Genomic DNA, 19,960 nt, shown 5'->3' on the forward strand with positions numbered 1-19,960 from the left:
CAAATAATAAGCGTATTTGCTGACACAGATGTTCATCAGAACATTCACTGCTGAAATTTCACTTACCTTGAAAACTTAGTACCTTCAAAGATAACATCTTTCTGTACATGCCTGATTGGATTCTCTGACATTCAATCGCTTCTGTCACCCCCCTGAACTTATTTTAGAAAGGACAGGATTTGCAACGTTTAAAGAATCATCCGTTCCTTTTTTTCATATTTCACATCACATGGAGAAGATTCATGATGAAAGCTTATTTTACAGAACTACCTCTTTAGGGAACAACTTCTTATGACTAATTTCCAAATGGGTATAACAGAAAACTTTTCAAGACATCTGTCATTATAATCTAATTTTTGTAACCCAAAAGAATAGCACTAACCTCTTTTTTGTCCTTAGACTGCCAGATTGGTAATGGAGCGTCTTACCGAGGAATAGTCTCTGTGACTGAAACAGGCCTGACGTGTCAACATTGGGACAGTCAGACAGGCTATAATCACGGCTATACACCCGCTAATTATCCGTCATCTGGATTGGAGCAGAATTACTGCCGGAATCCGGATAGCAACCCCGTAGGAGTTTGGTGCTATGCCTCTGATCCCGACCAGAGTATTGTGAGAGGAGAGTATTGTGACGTGCCAGCATGTTCCGGTAAAGCCTGAACCTTTAGAGCTTAAGGAGGGGGTAGTATAATCATGCAAGCATTCCTTTTTTGACATTAACATTGCGCAGTAATACTGTATTGAATTATTATTTGATGATACCCGGGTAATAATTAATATATATCAAACATATCTTGACATGAATTAACAGACTTGGGTGAGAGGGCAACCCTTTCAAGACTGCCTTGCAGTGGAATTACATGGCAATTGGTTTTGTTTCAGACAACGGCTTCTGGGCATGTGAGAATAAAAAATGAAATAGGCCCAGAGGGTATATAACCATGGAGTGGTCCATGCAAAAAAAAGTGAATTAAGCGGGCATATGTGGGCATATTTGTATAGGCATTTTTATTCTCAAACTAGAGTTCCAGGACCTCATACCTTTACCAAATGATGTTAGCCTTTTAAAGTGACACATAAAAGCTGTTTGTAAATATCTATGCAAATAATGTTCTCTTTGCATAGATCATATCAGTTGGTGATTTTCTCTATCCAATTACCACGAATATTTTAAACTATGAAAGTCTTATCTTATGCCTCATTCCACTAGACCTTGCCGCGACACAATTGCATTTGTGTAACCCTTGAAACCTTCATTGGATCATCATGCAAAATAGAACTTAGAACAAAAAAAAAGGAACACAAAGCGTAAAATGATTATTTTTTCTATGAAATTCGTTGAGCCCTATGTGAAATCGCTCGGTCACAACGAGGTCACCGACCTTATAGGATGGGGGTGTTAGAAAATAATAATAATTTGCATTACCCAACTATTAAGGAATCTCGCAATGCTATCCCTGATCCCAACCTTATTAGGTCTAATAAAGTTGTTGTATCTGTAAATCTGGTGATTTTTTTTTTCTGTTGAATGGTCTTGTTCTTGTAAACCTTATGCGTTTGTATTTGCAAATCTTCTGATGTTTTTGTACATGCGAATCTTCTGACGTATGCGTTAATTCCTTCATGTCGTTGAAGTACATGTTCAACATATTCCATGTTATTAATGTAAATAACACTCCTTTAATTCCATCATTACAAGTTATATATTATATTCTTAAACATGATGTTTAACTTAATCATATTATCTTATTACTAAGTTCAAGTTATGATGCTGATGTAAGCATATAAAGGTTTTGTATGTTGAATCAGTCCTCTACTGAGATAAAAAAAAGAACATGAAAAAATGACGTAAAACGCTACAAAAAGACTTGAAAAAGTTGTTAGAGACTTTCTAAGTACAGAACATATTCAACGACCCTTTCGCTGTATTACGTATACCAGGATTCCCATTTGCGGAACTTGTAAGTCTGAAGGGGGGGGGGGGGGTTGTTCTATATATTGGTACGTTTGATATATAACGAGACAACGCCATACAAATGTTGAAATCATCATTTTACACTTAGTGACACCAACCATTGGTCCTGGATGTGGAGGTACCCTGACGGCTCCAGAAGGTTCTGTGTCATCACCGAACTACCCCAGTGACTACGGCAACAATGAGAACTGTGAGTGGATCATCACGGCACCAGAAGGAAGTACCGTCCGTCTAACGTTCGACAGTTTCAACCTCGAAAACGGTTATGACTTTTTGACCATCTACGATGGAGACAGTGAAAGTGCTCTAATGTTAGGGAGGTAATGGTCTGAACTGCTTAACATTTCCTTCTTTAATTATTCTAGCAAACAATTGACTATAATGTGAGTTCCATACTTAGGAGTTCAAAGCTTTATTATCTGGGTAAAATAAAAATAAAATAAAAGAATTATCAATTTTGCTGTCTAGATTCACAGGTGACACGTTAGCCATCCACGGTCTCATCACCAGCACATCTAACACAATACTCATGAGGTTCACATCTGACGGGAGTAACACGGCTCAGGGTTTTCAGCTCTCCTACACAGGCAAGGATACATATATTTCAGCCAGCATGTTTCCTTTATTGCAGCTGATAACCAACTTTCCATTTTTTTTAATCTGGTAAAAGTTTTTTATTTTATTCTTTAATTCTGTTATGTTTTTTGTTGATTTGTTATGATGCTGATGTAAGCATATAAAAGTTTTGTATCTTGAACCTGTCCTCACCAGAGATTTAATAAAGAACATAAAAGATAACAAACTTCAAAAGCTGTTTCATTATCTTCACTTCGATTCCACATGGCTCTAAAACTATCACCATGACAACGATACTGCGCCTGACGTCACAACTGCAGTTTTATCCGTTGACGTCACTACTGAGACAGGTAAGCAAAAATACATTGGTCAGTGTCTTTTTTCACAGACAGCACATTTCTATCTAATAATCAACTTAATATTCCATTATACTCAAACCTATGGTTTCGACCTAAAGTAATATATACTGAATTTGGTTTTCAATGTTGACCTTTTAGCCAAATTTACGTACTTTTAATCCAACGAGAATTTTGATAAATATATAGGACCTATATACAAAACTGCTGAAGTGATATTACATATTGTTACTTACTACTAAAAAAAGTATGCGTAATAGCCAACATGAGATCAAGGACGATTTGATAAGGAAGAACATATACATTTATTGGTGTAGCGATGATTGTTGTTTCTCATTCTTTACTTTGTTTTCACATGACACTAAAACTATCACCATGAAGACACTTCTGCTCTTGACGTTACAACTGCAGTTTTACCTGTTGACGTCACTCCTGGGACAGGTAAGCAAGTAAAGCATTGATCGGGGTCTTTTCTAGGACAGCATATTTCTATCCCAAAACGCAAAGAATACCATGATGTCCGTTGTGACCAAACAGTCTATGATCACTCGCAGGCTGAGCAGGATGGTTTGAGAAAATTTACTACTAAGATTTCTATTTCTACCATCTTCAAAAACTCGTCTTCGATGATATCCGTTGTTTTTTGAAATGTCTAATCGGATTCTTGTTGGAACTGATGACGTTGTTCCTTTAAATAAATACCAAGGACCCAAAATCCGGCAATGGTACATCCCTGAGTTTAATCATATCGAATCTGATACATTGCAGGGTCTATATTGCCTGATGATTATTATTTTGCCGATGTAGCTGAGTTAAACGTGTATTTAAGGCTGCTAATCTAGTAAAATTCCAATCATGTCTTTTTCAGAAATACACATTTGATCCTTATAAAAGCATTGAGTTGCGATGGACTTTGATTTTTCAAAATGATTGCACTGGTATAACTAGCTTAAAACAAGAATATGGAGCTGGCAGACGATTTTTAGAAAATAGGTTCGAGACATTAAATTTATACCGGGAACCTACGTCTTTCTTTAAAAGATGTTACTAACCAGTTAATTGTAAGCGTTTACTCTATAATCTGCCCTTAGGCTGCCATATAGGAGATGCCGTGTGCGGGGATGGAAGCAGCTGCTTTCCCGCGGAAGGGATATGTGACTCCGCGCCGGACTGTTCAGATGGAAGCGATGAATCTTACTGCATTTTTATCTGTACGTTTTAACTTCTATAAAGATATAACAGTATGAAACCGCGTAAATTTACTGCTAATTATCATCACATTGGCTGAATCCAAAGAGCTATCACAACCATCATAAAAGTGTTGTTCACGATGAAATACAGAAAAGTCACGTGACTCTTTAGAGCTCCCCTTTAATTTTGTCTTCCTACAGGAGGGTTTTAGATATCATTGTCATTTGGGGTTTTGCACCACAACTCCGAAATAAACGTCAGTAAACCTCTACTTTGAAACGGCCGTTACACTCGTGTACAAGTGCATGGCCTCATTCATTTGGAATCAAATTAGAAAATATTCGTAAAAGGAATGGGTTTGTATTATCAGTCATATCCTCAGGGCGCGTATTCAAATATGTTGCTGACATTGTCCATAGCTATAGAGGTGAACACTAAAATTATTTAATGAATTTTGATATTAAGCTTATTTGAACCTTGAACCTTGAACGAGGACATCGGTGATGTCATCTCGGGAGACAATGGGCTCTTATTTATATGAAGCAAAAAACTTTAAAACTTATTAAAACTTATTCATGTTAACCAAAACTTATACATTTAGGACTTGTCTATTTGGGGCAACATGTCTCAATTAAAAGTTTTGATATCACAACTGTCTTCAACAATGGCATCTAACATAAAAATTTGCCATACTCAGCTTTTGCCAGATAGTTTTTGAATCCGTTTGAATGCGATTGTCTTTTTTCAGCCGGTTGGCCTTGTTCGGGGAGTCAACTGAAGTGTTTGGACGGGTCTTGCATTGATAAAAGCACGAATGTGTGCGATGGAGAGAACGACTGCGCTGATGGTTTTGACGAACAACAATGCTGGATTCCCGATGGCGGCAAGCGACTTATATTGTTTGTGCTTTTCACTTGCAGATTCTAGTCTGCATTTGTAAATCTGGTTAAGTTTTATTTGTAATACTTCTGATGTCTTTGTATGTGCAAATTATTTGACGTATCTGTAATAATTTATTTATGTCGTTGATGATAATGGACTATGTATTCTCTGTTTTGATGTCAATAAATGTTATTCAATCCAATCAATGCAACTAAATGTAACATTTTCAAGCAAAATGTTTTGGTTAAATTTGTTCTTAAGGTCAAGCTTAATTTAATCTAAGCATAACTGTTTGGAAATCCGACCTAAAGATGAAGCCGTTTGATATTGAGCATACAATGAAAAATAACACTGGTAATGAAAAATGGCATTGCCATGGCGACGGTGTTTGTTGTTTTTAGTTTTCATTTTTACCACATGCATTCATAGAATCAATTAAAACCTCTCAATATAAATCCCTCATTTTTTAATACTACAAACGTACTCCTGTCTTTCCGGGTTATAAGAAAATATGTGTTTTTCAACCGAGCATCCAAGGAAAAGTGATCACTACTTGAATTTTCCTACCGTCAAAAATAGTCACCACTGCATCTCTGGCAGTATTCAACCGATGAATGAGAAGGACTTGAATTCAGGTCTTTTATAATCACAGCCATGTGTATCAGAAGAAATTCCAACAGGGCTTGCAGGAATTTCAAACCGTTGGAATGTAACCTCCTGTAGTGGTCTTTCTGGAATATCCCTCATTCTTTTTAATAATACAAATGTATTCCTGTATTTCCCTGTTATAACAAAGTATGTGTTTTTCAACAAAGCATCCAAGGAAAAGTGATCAACAGTTACCGTGCAAAGTCGGCCTATATACAACTGAACTTATTGTACATTTGGCCAGCATCTGTGACTGATCCTCTCATGAGCCCATGGCCCATGAGGCGTCGCCAACAAAGGGGGTAGCATAAAACTCATAAATTTTTTTCATAATAATCAGAACGCCCTGTGACAGTCCCTGTAAAAATGATGAAAGACATACAAGACGCAGTTTGACAAATGGCATCGTTTTGCTACATTGAAGACGGTTAACGTCATTTATAATTTCATTACACACAGGTACGCCGACCAGTGCTTCTGGATGTGGAGGTACCCTGACGGCTCCTAGAGGTATTGTTACATCACCGAACTATCCCAGTGACTACGGCAACAATGAGAACTGTGAATGGATCATCACGGCACCAAAAGGAAGTACCGTTCGTCTAACGCTCGACAGCTTCAACCTCGAAAACGGTTATGACTTTTTAACCATCTACGATGGAGACAGTGATACAGCTATACAGCTAGGGAGGTAATGGTCTGAACGGATAAACATTCCTTTTTTGAGTGATTCTAATTAACAAATAGTCATGATGTGAATTCCATGCTCAGTAATTAAAAGCTTCAATATTTAAGGGTAATATAAATAGAGCCAAGAATAATCTATTTTGCTGTCCAGATTCACAGGCGACGGGTCAGACATCCCCGACCACATCCACGGCACATCTAACATAATACTCGTGAGGTTCACATCTGACGGGAGTTACACAGCTCAGGGTTTCCGGTTCTTATATACGGGTATGGTGTTCTTTAGGGCGAGCAGTTTCGATTTGTTTTCATCTCCGACTTTATGATAGTATTTTTGTAACGGTGTTCGTGATTTAGCAGTCTAACCATATGCTATAAGGTAGAATTAGACCATTATGGAATTGGTATGTGGTTTATATGATATGTCTACACCTATCGAAGAAATGATTAAATCCTTGGTTCTGTAGGTAATATTTAAATTGTACTCGATACCGTATATGAGTGAAACGTTTCCACAGGTATCAAAAAAGTATGTTGCTTTTATCATAGGGTTTTCATTTTTTCTTTTCAGTCGAGTTTGTACTGGGTTGATTAGCCCAAAAGTGCATGTTTTAAGTAAACTTTTTTTTTGAATGATCAATAGTATATTGGGGTACCCGTTGAAGTGTCCATTCTTTCACAGTTCAAACTTTGACAGCTCCTCTATGAACATGGATGACTCTAGTCACTTTTGGGAAGAAGTTATTTCGCTATGTTCCATTTTTGTTACAGAAGGTTGACCCTAGGATAGTATGTTTTGGCATGAGTTTTAGGACTAATTAATAAGAAAGAACAAAATGATTATTATATACATTTATTTGTGTAGCACTGATGATTGTTTCTCATACCTTTTTTTCACATGACTCAAAAACTATCACCACGAAGGCGCTACTGCTCCTGACGTCACAACTGCAACTTTAGCTGTTGACGTCACTCCTGGGACTGGTAAGCACGTATAGCATTGGCCATTGTCTTTGCCAGGACATGATAAAAAGGTCACAATTTCCCCACCAACCTCTGCTTGAAGAGTATAGTACTGGTTGGAATTGGTAAACTACTGGCGATTACTTCTTCATCTTCATCGCTGAAGCTTCTTTTCAACAAAATCTCTGTCATGGGTTGTTGTAAGACCCTAAAATGCTACTTTGAATGACTTGTTTCACTACTCTTGCAACAAGGGTCTGAAGACACCAAATTTAAGGGGGGTAGGTAGCGGTTGTTGACCTTGGCCTCAATGGTATGTCCCTTACGAACTTCGTTAGTATAGCTGCGATGTTAGTGGTACGCTCGACACAAGGAAACACAAGGAGTCGCTACATTTTGAAGACGTGGATTTGCATTCTTTCTCTCTTTGTCCCCTCTCTACACTGAGTCTCCGCTCCAGATTAACTCTAGTCCAGACTCGTTCTCTTTATATACCTTATGTCCGCCTGCGTACTGACTTTTTCTTAGAAAAGATACAATATTCTTCTATCTGAGTCATCATGCGTCAATTCCTTTAGAGGGTAGTGGACAGTCTCAAATAAGGTCATGTCAGCCAGGAAGACTTTTGCCCTCTTGGACAGAAGCATCAATATCTCTTTCTGGGCCATTACTATAGCCATCATTCTAAGGAAATAGTGCCCGCCTACAGCCTTTCTCAGAACAGATCATCAGAACGGACATCATCCTAAGGAAATGTTGGAAAGTACAAGAAACTTACTAATAGCTATCTTTAAACCCTTATCCGACCTTATGGGGTCCGTTTGGACCTCCGGCGTGTTTTAATGTGTGCCATATCAACATTTTTTGTTGGAGAAAAAATTCATTCCACGAGTTTGTTCATGTAGATGTCTTACAACTTCTGAGAAATGTTTACCGGGATTAGCTGATTTTTGCAAAAAGCCTGTTTATACCTAAATTAATCATATTGTCCGCCTTCTAAGATTTTGAGCGATTCCGTAATCAAATTAGCATAAATTATGACATATGATGTTATACATGTTGGAAAACTAGTGTGGTTGAGCAAGAAAAGCTGAGAAATATCATTGTTTTTCAAAAATTAGTGACATTTTGTATAAAATGCCTGTCAGAAACCCGTTGCCATGGCAAGACGAAAAATGATAAACTTAAACTATTATCACAAAATTGTTGCCAACTGAATTTTAGGAAAAGTCACCACGTTTGGTAGTCCTAGCATACGTCATTTGGCAGTAATACGATGTCAAAGTTGGCGCGGGCACTTGTCTAGATAGTCTAGATAGGTTTAAAGGAAAATACGGGTTCTCCTCATTTTCTACATAAATTATGATAATGAGCATTAATCATCATCACCAAAACTTGTCAAAATATTCTCCAAAGATTATTGAAACAGGATAGGCACAATAACTACAATAAGATCCCCAAGAAATATATTTAGTGCGCAAAGCAAAATGGGTCAGATTCGTCGCAAAAATGTGTCGGTCGGATGAGGGTTAAAGTACAATGCTATTGGACCTTATTACACCCTCCCCTTTCAAAATTGAACCCTCTCTGGCGACGTCAATTACAAATGGTAACATCAGTACGAAGCTAGATAACATATTACAGAATATCGAAAAATGCAGTTTACGTGTAAACAATGCGATGATTACGATTTACGACGTTTAGCATAGGATACAATCTTTCCCCCAGCCTACTATTTATGTATTTATGTAACAGTTGTACTCAATGAAAAATTTCTCGTTCTTTCCTCTCCATATCTTACAGTACACAGTATCTTCTATGGACATCGAGTGTTCAATTTCAGTTCATTATCTGGTATTCAGCTTCTTCATCTCAAAGTTCCTTATCTTCTATTTCTTCTCGTTCCTGGTTCGTCGTCGTCCGTCGATCTCCGTGACAGCCTGCGCTGATAACCTGTCCCATGCCTTTCTGCCTATGCGACACAGAGGACTCCAAGATAACTAACCAGTTCATCTAGCTACGGTGAGATCGCTTCCCACAGAAGAAACTTCAGCACCCGAAGCCTGGGTTTCCAGAAAAGAGAACCACCGATCCCAACCAACCAATTCATTATCACTCCCCGAACTGGCTGGAAATCTACATATTCACCGTAATACTAATTCCCATCTCCACTGTCAATCTTATCCGCTAAGGTCTGAAAAGCGAAGCGCAGGAATTATTTTGAGGAGAATTGCGTGCTGTCGAAGTGATTTCACAGTCACTGTCGGGCTTGTCTTTATTTTCATTTGCCAGTTTGCATACCGATCGGGTGGTACACCACGATTGGCTCTAATCGGATATCGTTTCCGTTCCTCGTCGTCAGGTAGGTCTTCTGTGGGTTCAGGCACAACATCATGGTTATCAACCTGTTCATTCATATACATGATCGGTTCAACGGGTACATTTACTGGTTCTACAGGTTCAGTTACAAGTAAGATGAGTATTTCCTGATCCTCGCTATAATCATCCCTGCCTTCATTGTCACTTCTGGTGTCATTTATTCTGTCTACCGTGAGTTCATTATTGAGTGTATCACGCCTTTTTTCCTGTTAACTTACCGAGGCGCGAAGGTGAATTTGGTTAACATGTCGCGGTGTAATGTTCTGTTGGGGCCCTCTCCCCTTTCAGGCGAAACCACATACACAGCAATATCGTAGTTAGGCTGACTTTCAACAATGTGGGGTATTGCTTCGCATCTATGCTTTAGCTCATGTCTAACTCGATGTTTCTTACTCAATATTAGTACCCATTCTCCTTTTAGTAATGGAGACGTTTTAGCCGTACGATCATAATTCTTTTTCCGATTTGCTTTAGCTACATCTTGTGTTCTTTGGCCAAATAATAAGCGTATTTGCTGACACAGGTGTTCATCAGAACATTTACTGCTGAAATTTCACTTACCTTGAAAACTTAGTACCTTCAAAGATAACATCTTTCTGTACATGCCTGATTGGATTCTCTGACATTCAATCGCTTCTGTCACCCCCCTGAACTTATTTTAGAAAGGACAGGATTTGCAACGTTTACAGATTCATCCGTTCCTTTTTTTACATATTTCACATCACATGGAGAAGATTCATGATGAAAGCTTATTTTACAGAACTACCTCTTTAGGGAACAACTTCTTATGACTAATCTCCAAATGGGTATAACAGAAAACTTTTCAAGACATCTCTCATTATAATCTAATTTTTGTAACCCAAAAGAATAGCACTAACCTCTTTTTTGTCCTTAGACTGCCAGATTGGTAATGGAGCGTCTTACCGAGGAACAGTCTCTGTGACTGAAACAGGCCTGACGTGTCAACATTGGGACAGTCAGACAGGCTATGATCACGGCTATACACCCGCTAATTATCCGTCATCTGGATTGGAGCAGAATTACTGCCGGAATCCGGATAGCAACCCCGTAGGAGTTTGGTGCTATGCCTCTGATCCCGACCAGAGTATTGTGAAAGGAGAGTATTGTGACGTGCCAGCATGTTCCGGTAAAGCCTGAACCTTTAGAGCTTAAGGAGGGGGTAGTATAATCATGCAAGCATTCCTTTTTTGCACATTAACATTGCACAGTAATACTGTATTGAATTTTTATTTAATGATACCCGGGTAATAATTAACATATATCAAACATATCTTGACATGAATTAACAGACTTGGGTGAGAGGGCAACCCCTTCAAGACTGCCTTGCAGTGGAATTACATGGCAATTGGTTTTGTTTCAGACAACGGCTTCTGGGCATGTGAGAATAAAAATGAAATAGGCCCAGAGGGTATATAACCATGGAGTGGTCCATGCAAAAAAAGTGAATTAAGCGGGCATATGTGGGCATATTTGTATAGGTATCTTTATTCTCAAACTAGAGTTCCAGGACCTCATACCTTTACCAAATGATGTTAGCCTTTTAAAGTGACACATAAAAGCTGTTTGTAAATATCTATGCAAATAATGTTCTCTTTGCATAAATCATATCAGTTGGTGATTTTCTCTATCCAATTACCACGAATATTTTAAACTATAAAAGTCTTATCTTATGCCTCATTCCACTAGACCTTGCCGCGACACAATTGCATTTGTGTAACCCTTGAAACCTTCATTGGATCATCATGCAAAATAGAACTTAGAACTAAAAAACAAAAAAAAGAACACAAAGCGTCGTAAAATGATTATTTTTTTTCTATGAAATTCGTTGAGCCCTATGTGAAATCGCTCGGTCACAGCGAGGTCACCGACCTTATAGGATGGGGGTGTTAGAAAATAACACTACTGTAGCATCTCTACCTCAATTATGTAAATGAAGCCGTAATTTGCATTACCCAACTATTAAGGAATCTCGCAATGCTATCCCTGATGGGGAACGCAGGCCAAATGGAGTGATTCCCTACGTCCTTGCCAGTGCATTTTGTTAGTTCGCGTATCTCAGATATTGTCCTTATTAGACGCCGTAAGACACTATGATTAGAATAAGCTATGACAAGGATATCTGCATTGTATGAAGAAGACGGACATTTGATGAAAAGTATAGAGATTATTTCTTTTGTTCATGAAATTGTTCCCCTCAATGCAGCCTCTCCCTGCATGGACACCAGTGAACACTGTGAAAGTTTTGCGTCCGCTGGTGAATGTGACGCCAACCCCGATTACATGCTGGTCCAGTGTGCTCAGAGCTGTGGCAACTGTGGCGGCTACGGTACGTCATAACTTGTTCTGCCCACAGCCCCTCAAAGTAGCTTTCTTTCTGCTCAAGGCCGATTGTTGCCATGGTAGTAGGCAAAACAAGGTTTGGGGCCAATTTCCCTAATTTGCGCATATAAAATTGGCACATTTTAGGACATGGTAACTAGAAGATGCTGTAACTGTAAATTTAACAGTTAAAGTTGAAGTGCCTAGGCAACCTCAAAGGAATAGCGTGTTTCCAGCTTAGCAAAGAACGTAATGTTTGCCCAACGTTGAAGCACTATAACTCCAAAAGTGGTGATTTGTTTTCTTTAAAGTTTAAACTATGTACACATCAACATGTGTGCTGTCAAATGCATGTTTGCAAAGTTTGAATCATAGGTTCAAGAGGTCAAACCTGATCTCATTTTTCACTCAGAAGCAGGTCGTCTAAATTCCTCAGTTTTAGAGCGTGGATTTAAAATCCCTGGCTACTTCTCCCTGGCTACCCTAATTAAAGTTTTTACTTGTTTTTTCTGCCAATTTTTTTTTTTTTCAAAGTTGACGGCTGCTCGGAAAGTGAACGCCAGTGTTCAGACGGTTCTTGCATCCCTGACTCGTGGTGGTGTGATGGATGGCATGACTGCCCGCAAGACGACGATGAGTCGGAATGCGAGGGTGAGCACCTATGGCCTACTGGTTTCGTTAAAATAATAGCACAGTTCGAAATCTAGTAATTTTTCAGACGTTAACTGACCCAAAACATTACGAACTGGCTCAATTCAGAAGCGTCACAGTACGAAATGGCCTCGTATCCCGGCGTATACGTACAGGGATTCCTCCGGAAATATTCCATTTCCCGGTGCGGATTTAGCGTATCCGTTAATTATATCGGATACGCTAAATCCGCACCGGGATATGGAATATTTCCGGAGGAATCCCTGTACTTATACGCCGGGATACGAGGCCATTTCGTGCAGTGCGTAAAATGCAAATGAGCGGTCTGGACGTAGACAGGCGGAGTTTTATTGACTCTCGGCTAGGTGTCAATTACTCTGCTAATCCCCACAGCACACACAGCCAGCCCTGAGCTAGACCTCCCATTATGTTTAAAAAAACTCCCTATAAGTCGAATTCAGACTGTTTAAGTCTTCCCAACAGGGCTCACTACTGAATCCAATCCTGACCTACCGTTATGTTTGAAACACACGTCCGCTAATTGTGATATTCAGTCTCCCTTTAAGTTGAGTCTCCTCAACAGGGTTCACTGAATCCAATCCTGACCTACCGTTATGTTTGGAACACACGTCCGCTAATTGTGATATTCAGTCTCCCTATAAGTTGAGTTTCCTCAACAGGGTTCACTGAATCTAATCCTGACCTACCGTTATGTTTGAAACACACGTCCGCTAAAAGTATGAGTATTAGCCATCGAGAAATCAAGGGTAACCACAATACGGCAGAATAAAGACAATTCATAGCATTTATTATTTTGCAACAATTTTTTTGCATGACCCCCAAAAAATCACCATGAAAGACGCGACTTCTATTCCTGACATCACAACTGGAACTTTACCTGACGCCACGCCTGTGACAGGTAAGAAAGTAAAGCAACCGTTTCTGTTCAGCATATATTTAATTTAAATATTGAGATATTCGATTTATACCGATTAATGAAGATGTTACCTACATGTATTGTTTTATCAGAAATGTACGCTTAATGATTCTGGACCTTGAATTGGTATCTGGTGGGGCCTGTCAATGCCGTATTGGGAACATTCTCACGACAATGCATTCTCCTAGTCCTTTTTGGATTATAATGCATATTCTGATATTATGCCTTGGCATCTGTCGACTTAACACATCCACATCAACATTATGAGAAGTTTGTCTGAACTATGAATAATGCTTAAACTATAAATTCATCAACTAAATTCAGCTAGCATAAACTACCAGACCTCTTCAAAACATTTTAGAAATACACAAGGCAGTTGTCTTAATCTTAAACAGATACGGAAATTTAACTATGGTTGCACATGGTATACATGTCAGCTTCACATAGAAAAGGCCAAAAACAGACGATGAAGGGATATTGTCTTGATTTGAGGAAAAAAAATCCCATTGGATAAAACGGATAACAGACAAATGCACTTGTTTTCGCGACGTTGATGGCCAATTTTACAGACTCGCCAAAAATCAGTTACTCAAACAACTGGATATGATTTTGAAAACGGTCAGACGTTTCAAAAAGCATTCACTACTTTTCGTCAGTGACTGTGAGCAAGATCAGTTGAACAGCAGGTTTATAACCACAAACGATGAATTGATATACAAATAAAGAGAAGACAAATTTTTAGATAGTCCAATAAGAAAGCAAATTAGACAACTCAGGACAAGGTTGAAGTAAAAAAGGAAAATGGCTCCTATTGTTTTAATATAGGAACTAAAGCTGGTTTGCCTTCAAGGCTATGTCCCAAGTGCCAGACAGTTCCACCCTTAGCCCTCTTTTCCTGTTGAGGGTTGGATTGTATATCCTCTCATATATTGCCTCCCTTACTCCACGTTCGAACCAGCTGGGTTCGCGGTCAAGGATATCAGTGGATTCGAGATTGAACGAGTGCCCCTGGTTGTGTTTTAGGTGGTGGAAAATGGCCGAACAGTAGCGGTTAGCGCAATGCTCTTTGTACCTTTCATTAAGTGATCGGCTGGTCTCTCCGATATAAGTGTTGTTGCAGTTGGGTTCTTCACATTCGAGTCTGTAGATGACATCGGCCTTCATGCCTTTGCGGGGTCGGTCTTTAGGATGTACCAGTCTTTGTCTGAGAGTTGATTGAGGTTTGAAGTTGGTGGCAATGTTGAAGTTTTGGAAGATCCGTTTTTCGGACACTCCTTGTACATATGGGATAGTGATGTTGGCCTTGTTTCTGTTGGTCAACGGTTTACACTTAGGCGTTTTCTTGGACTGGTCAGACGGTTTGAGGGCTTTGTTGAAAGTCCATCTTTGGTAGCCTCGGAGGTGTCTATGTTCGTCGTTTTGGCCGTGTCTGAGGTGATGGTGTTGTCTTCCCGATGAAAGAGAGTTTTTATAACTGCCAGTTTGTGTTCCAAAGGGTGGTGAGAATCAAAGGCCAAATACTGATCGGTATGGGTCGGCTTCCTGTATACTTCGAACCGGAGGCGACCATCCTTCTCTATGATGGTTTTGGTGTCTAGGAAAGGGAGAATATTACCTTGACTCGACTCCTGTGTGAACTTGATGTTGTCATCTATCTGGTTGATATGTTCAAAGAAATCATCATTTGAGAACAAAGCCCTCAGTACTCTCAAGGACACTCCCCCGGCCAACTGGTTCCGTTATGTAGATGACACTTGGTGCAGACTAAAGAAGAGAGTAGCTGATGATTTCTTTTCGGACGATAAGTAACATACATCAAACATGTCAGAGGCAACCACCCAAGAGGTTGAGCAAAATCGGCCGCTATGAAGAGGAGGTCCCGATAGACATGAATCCAGAGAATCGGACGACAAGGCGTCACTTTCAAGTATAATTTGGCCCTTGGAGTATAATTACAAGGCAATTGGTTTTGTATCAGACATCGCGTTTCAGAATGTTGGTAGTATATATATATATTCAAACGTAATACTTAGAATAAACAAAATTCCGAAGACCCAAAATCTCCATGAAATTTGTTTTTATATATGATGTGTTTTATTTGCCCTAGTTGTTTGTTTTTGCCGCTGGTTGTTTTATTTTATGTGCCAAAGGGTATCCACATGCAGGTTTGGTAGTGTTCCCATTTGTGGTTTGACCACCAGCTGTTGGGACCTGGGGAATAGTTGACCTAGATAAGAGACCAACAGATGGTGCGACGTCAAAGCCCACAATAGAGTAGATATTTCTCATTATTTATGCAAATTCGGTCCGAATTTGCATAATTACCACTTCAGTTTGTACATCTCTGTCTAACCTACCTGCGTACCAAATATCATGAAAATCTGTCGCTCCTTTCTTCAGTTATTTTCCTTTGAATATTTTTTACAAATACGCCATTGCAGTTCTAATGACACATACCAGGGGGCCCAAAATCGACCTTGACGTTTCTCCTCCCAGCACCTACCCACATACCAAATATCATTACAATCCATCTACACGTTCTATAGTTATGCTGATTTTATGCATCCGGTGACACATACATACACACACGGTGACACAAACATACACACACGCGTACACACGCGCAAACACACTAACTTTGCATGATTTGCACTTCAGTGTGTACATCTCTGTCCAACCTATCTGCGTACCAAATAACATGAAAATCTGTTGTTCCTTTCTTCAGTTATTCCACTTTAGAACATTTTTACAAATAGGTCATTGTACTTCCAGGGACAAAAAACCAGGGGGCCCAAAATCGACCTTGACCATTCTCCTCCCAGCGCAAACCCACATACCAAATAGCATTACAATCAATCTACACGTTCTACAGTTATGCTGACTTGCAGCATCCAACGACACACATGCAAACGATTTACCTCCTTACTTATGCAAATTCGGTCTCATTTGCATAGTTTGCACTTAAGTGTGTACATCTTGGTCTAACCTACCTGTGTACCAAATAACATGACGATCTGTCGATCCTCTCTTCAATTCTTCTACATTGAAGATTTTTAAAAATACGCCATTGCAGTTCTAGTCACACATGTCAGGGGGCCCAAAATCGACCTTAACCTTCCTCCACTTAACACCCACCCACATACCAAAAAATCATTACAATCCATGTACAGGTTCTACAGTTATGGTGACTTTAAGCGTCTGGTTACACATACATACACACAAACATCAAACGCACGCAAAATAGTATCTCCATGAAAAAGCCTTTTTTCATGGAGATAATTATCCTAATAGCCATTGTAGGTTACTCTAAAAGAAGCTATCTTTAATTTTTTTTTTTGTGAATCTTCGACTTCTTTAAAGGTGGGAACTGCTTTGGGAGTCACCGCCCTTGTTCAGACGGTTCGTGTATTCTTGAATTCTTTTGGTGTGATGGATGGTATGACTGCCTGCAAGGCGAAGATGAGTCGGAATGCGGGGGTGAGCACCTATGGCGTACTACTTTTGTAAAATGAACATTGCGTTTTGAATTGCCGTTGCTATTTCAAACGTTATAAAACAAGTGAGTATTACGATGCCTATTTTTAGATCGCAGTTAAAGCATTAATTCTTATTCCAATCCTCGTTTTCACAAAACTTGGCTTGCTTTGAATGGGATTTCTCTTGTTTGAACGGTATGTTAAGATGAGATGAATATATTATATTGAAAGACAAGACCAGTATGTTTTTAACAAACGATAGAGACAATACCTTCCTATCTGAGACCTACAGTACTGCTATAGGCCTCTGTAGGACTGGGTCTACTAAGGCATACACAGATCGGACAAAAATGAGATTTGTTTCGCGTTTCTCGTGTAGGGCCGGTATCATAAGAATGAACTAACGACTAAAACAAAAGTTTTGTTGAAGTTTGGGAATTAATGTGTGTGGATGAAAACTTTTGTATCAGGACAGGAAAGTAAGGGATGGGACATTTGTGTAGACTGTGGCCGGTACCTGGGTAACTCTACTAGACTGACTCAACCCCCCCAGCTATCGTGGTTAGCTAGTGAAAAGATTAAGGCAGCGGTTAGTAAGCAGGATAACACTCAGACTAACCCCCCGCTCAATCTTGGGCATGGCAATGAAAAACAAGAAAATGCAATAAAGCCTAGTACAGGAGTCGGACAACCGGCTCAGCACAGAAAACAACAGAGTATGATATTTGTTTTCAAATAGATTCATATAAAACAAGACGCTGGCTATGCATGAAACAACAACCTATATTAAACCCAGCCGCACATTCACGGCACCGTGTCTTCGGTTACGCTCATGCAGTGGTTATCGAACTTGCTCGGTCACAACATGGTTCCTTTTTTCGACATGGTTTACTCACTACTTGGCTATAGGCTAGTGGACTTTTTTTCGCCGTGAACTAATTTTAAGCGTGAACAGTCGTTTTCAGAATCAACTGGAGACAAAATCAGTGGGTTCGCGTTGGCATTGTTCAGCGGCCGTGTTAGAAGGTTCAGGGGGCACACGGTTTCTCACTGATAAAAGACGAGTTATTTCCATCCAATGGCAATAAAAGCGAATCTCTGTAACGAAAATGACTTGAAGTGGGAGATTCTTTGCAAAGACAGCCAGCGGGCAAGGCCTTCATTTTTCCCGGACATTTAGAGACCTTCGGAAACCAAAAAACTTTGCTGCTGTAATGGACTCCAAGATGGTCGCCCACGGATGGCAGGGGTCATGACGTCACATAAATACGCCCTATAAAATATTACCTGTTGCTTACTCCTAGTAAAATGGTAGTATAATTAACAATCGGCAACATTAGATACAGAAGAACTTCTATCAGGCAGAACATATACAACTTAGCATCTATAAGTGCATCACTTATTGCTGATTCTCGTCATTTTTTTCCCATGCCTCTCAATGAAAATGACGCTAGACGCTACTCCTTCTCCTGACGTCACAACTTCAGCTTTACCTGTTGACTTCACTCCTGGGACAGGTAAGCAAGTAGAAAATCCCTGTTTGTCTATGACAGCATATTCATACCGGGAGCTAAATTATATAGATACAGATATTTGCCTATATGAGGTGTATTCTATAAATGTATGCACAATTGTTTTGAACATTGCATTTGCTTCTCGTGGAGCTTCTCGATACCAAATTGACGTACACTGCTACTGAAATTTATTATACTTGCCTATCCAGATTCATTATGCGAATTTCAAAGAGCTGGATAAGGCCAAAAAGCTCCATAACCTCTCTTAACAGAGTACATCAAGGCCTCCGAAATGTAGTTGGGAATGACCTGTTTTTTACCTCACAACCCCTCTCTTAAAATCGCTATGTATATCAAGTCTGTTTTTTTTCATGGCAAACGCATGCCAAATGCTCTGCTGCTAACAATACTCGCTTATTGCCACCCCTTTCATATTTCTCAAGAGGTAGACGTCTTGCAACTGAAATAAAGGCAAATCGTCCTCTCTTCTTCAATATTCTACATCTCAGGACGAAGCTCCGTGCAGAAAGACTAACAGTGCAAAATATTGCAATTATAATGAGTTGGGTATCATAGGAAAGGAAATTACACAAGCTTTCCACCAATATATAATGTATTGAAATTGATCAAGAAACAAGATCGACTAAGTAAAGTTTCCTAACTTTTTGTGCTGAGGGTATATTCGTAACGTTATACTTAGAATAAATTATCCTAATAGCCATTTTAGGTTACCCTAAAAGAGGCTCTCCTTAATTGTTTCTTTTGCGAATCTTCGACTTCTTTAAAGGTGGGAACTGCTTTGAGAATCACCGCCCTTGTTCAGACGGTTCGTGTATTCTTGAATTCTTTTGGTGTGATGGATGGTATGACTGCCTGCAAGGCGAAGATGAGTCGGAATGCGGGGGTGAGCACCTATGGCGTACTACTTTTGTAAAATGAACATTGCGTTTTGAAATGCCGTTGCTATTTCAAACGTTATAAAACTATTTTCAGATCGCAGTTAAAGCATTAATTCTCATTCCAATCCTCGTTTTCACAAAACTTGGCTTGCTTTGAATGGGATTTCTCTTGTTTGAACGGTATGTTAAGATGAGATGAATATATTATATTGAAAGACAAAACCAGTATGTTTTTAACAAACGATAGAGACAATACCTTCCTATCTGAGACCTACAGTACTGCTCTAGGCCTCTGTAGGACTGGGTCTATTAAGGCACACACAGATCGGACAAAAATGAGATTTGTTTCGCGTTTCTCGTGTAGGGCCGGTATCATAAGAATGAACTAACGACTAAAACAAAAGTTTTGTTGAAGTTTGAGAATTAATGTGTGTGGATGAAAACTTTTATATCAGGACAGGAAAGTAAGGGATGGGGCATTTGT

General features: G+C 39.4%; 1 protein-coding gene across 1 annotated transcript in view; it reads left to right on the forward strand.

The window, feature by feature from the left end:
* The window catches only part of LOC136420280 (exoskeleton protein RP43-like), a 33,011-nt gene that overhangs the window by 10,178 nt on the left and 2,873 nt on the right, over positions 1-19,960 (forward strand). Inside the window, exons 5-10 of the mRNA XM_066407131.1 lie at positions 2,066-2,297; positions 2,446-2,564; positions 6,090-6,321; positions 6,469-6,587; positions 11,884-12,006; positions 12,534-12,650. Of these exons, the coding sequence (XP_066263228.1) occupies positions 2,066-2,297; positions 2,446-2,564; positions 6,090-6,321; positions 6,469-6,587; positions 11,884-12,006; positions 12,534-12,650 (942 nt within the window). The remainder of the gene's footprint in view (positions 1-2,065; positions 2,298-2,445; positions 2,565-6,089; positions 6,322-6,468; positions 6,588-11,883; positions 12,007-12,533; positions 12,651-19,960) is intronic.

The sequence above is a fragment of the Branchiostoma lanceolatum genome, chromosome 15 (genome assembly GCF_035083965.1).
Source record: "Branchiostoma lanceolatum isolate klBraLanc5 chromosome 15, klBraLanc5.hap2, whole genome shotgun sequence".
NCBI classification, from domain to species: Eukaryota; Metazoa; Chordata; class Leptocardii; order Amphioxiformes; family Branchiostomatidae; genus Branchiostoma; species Branchiostoma lanceolatum.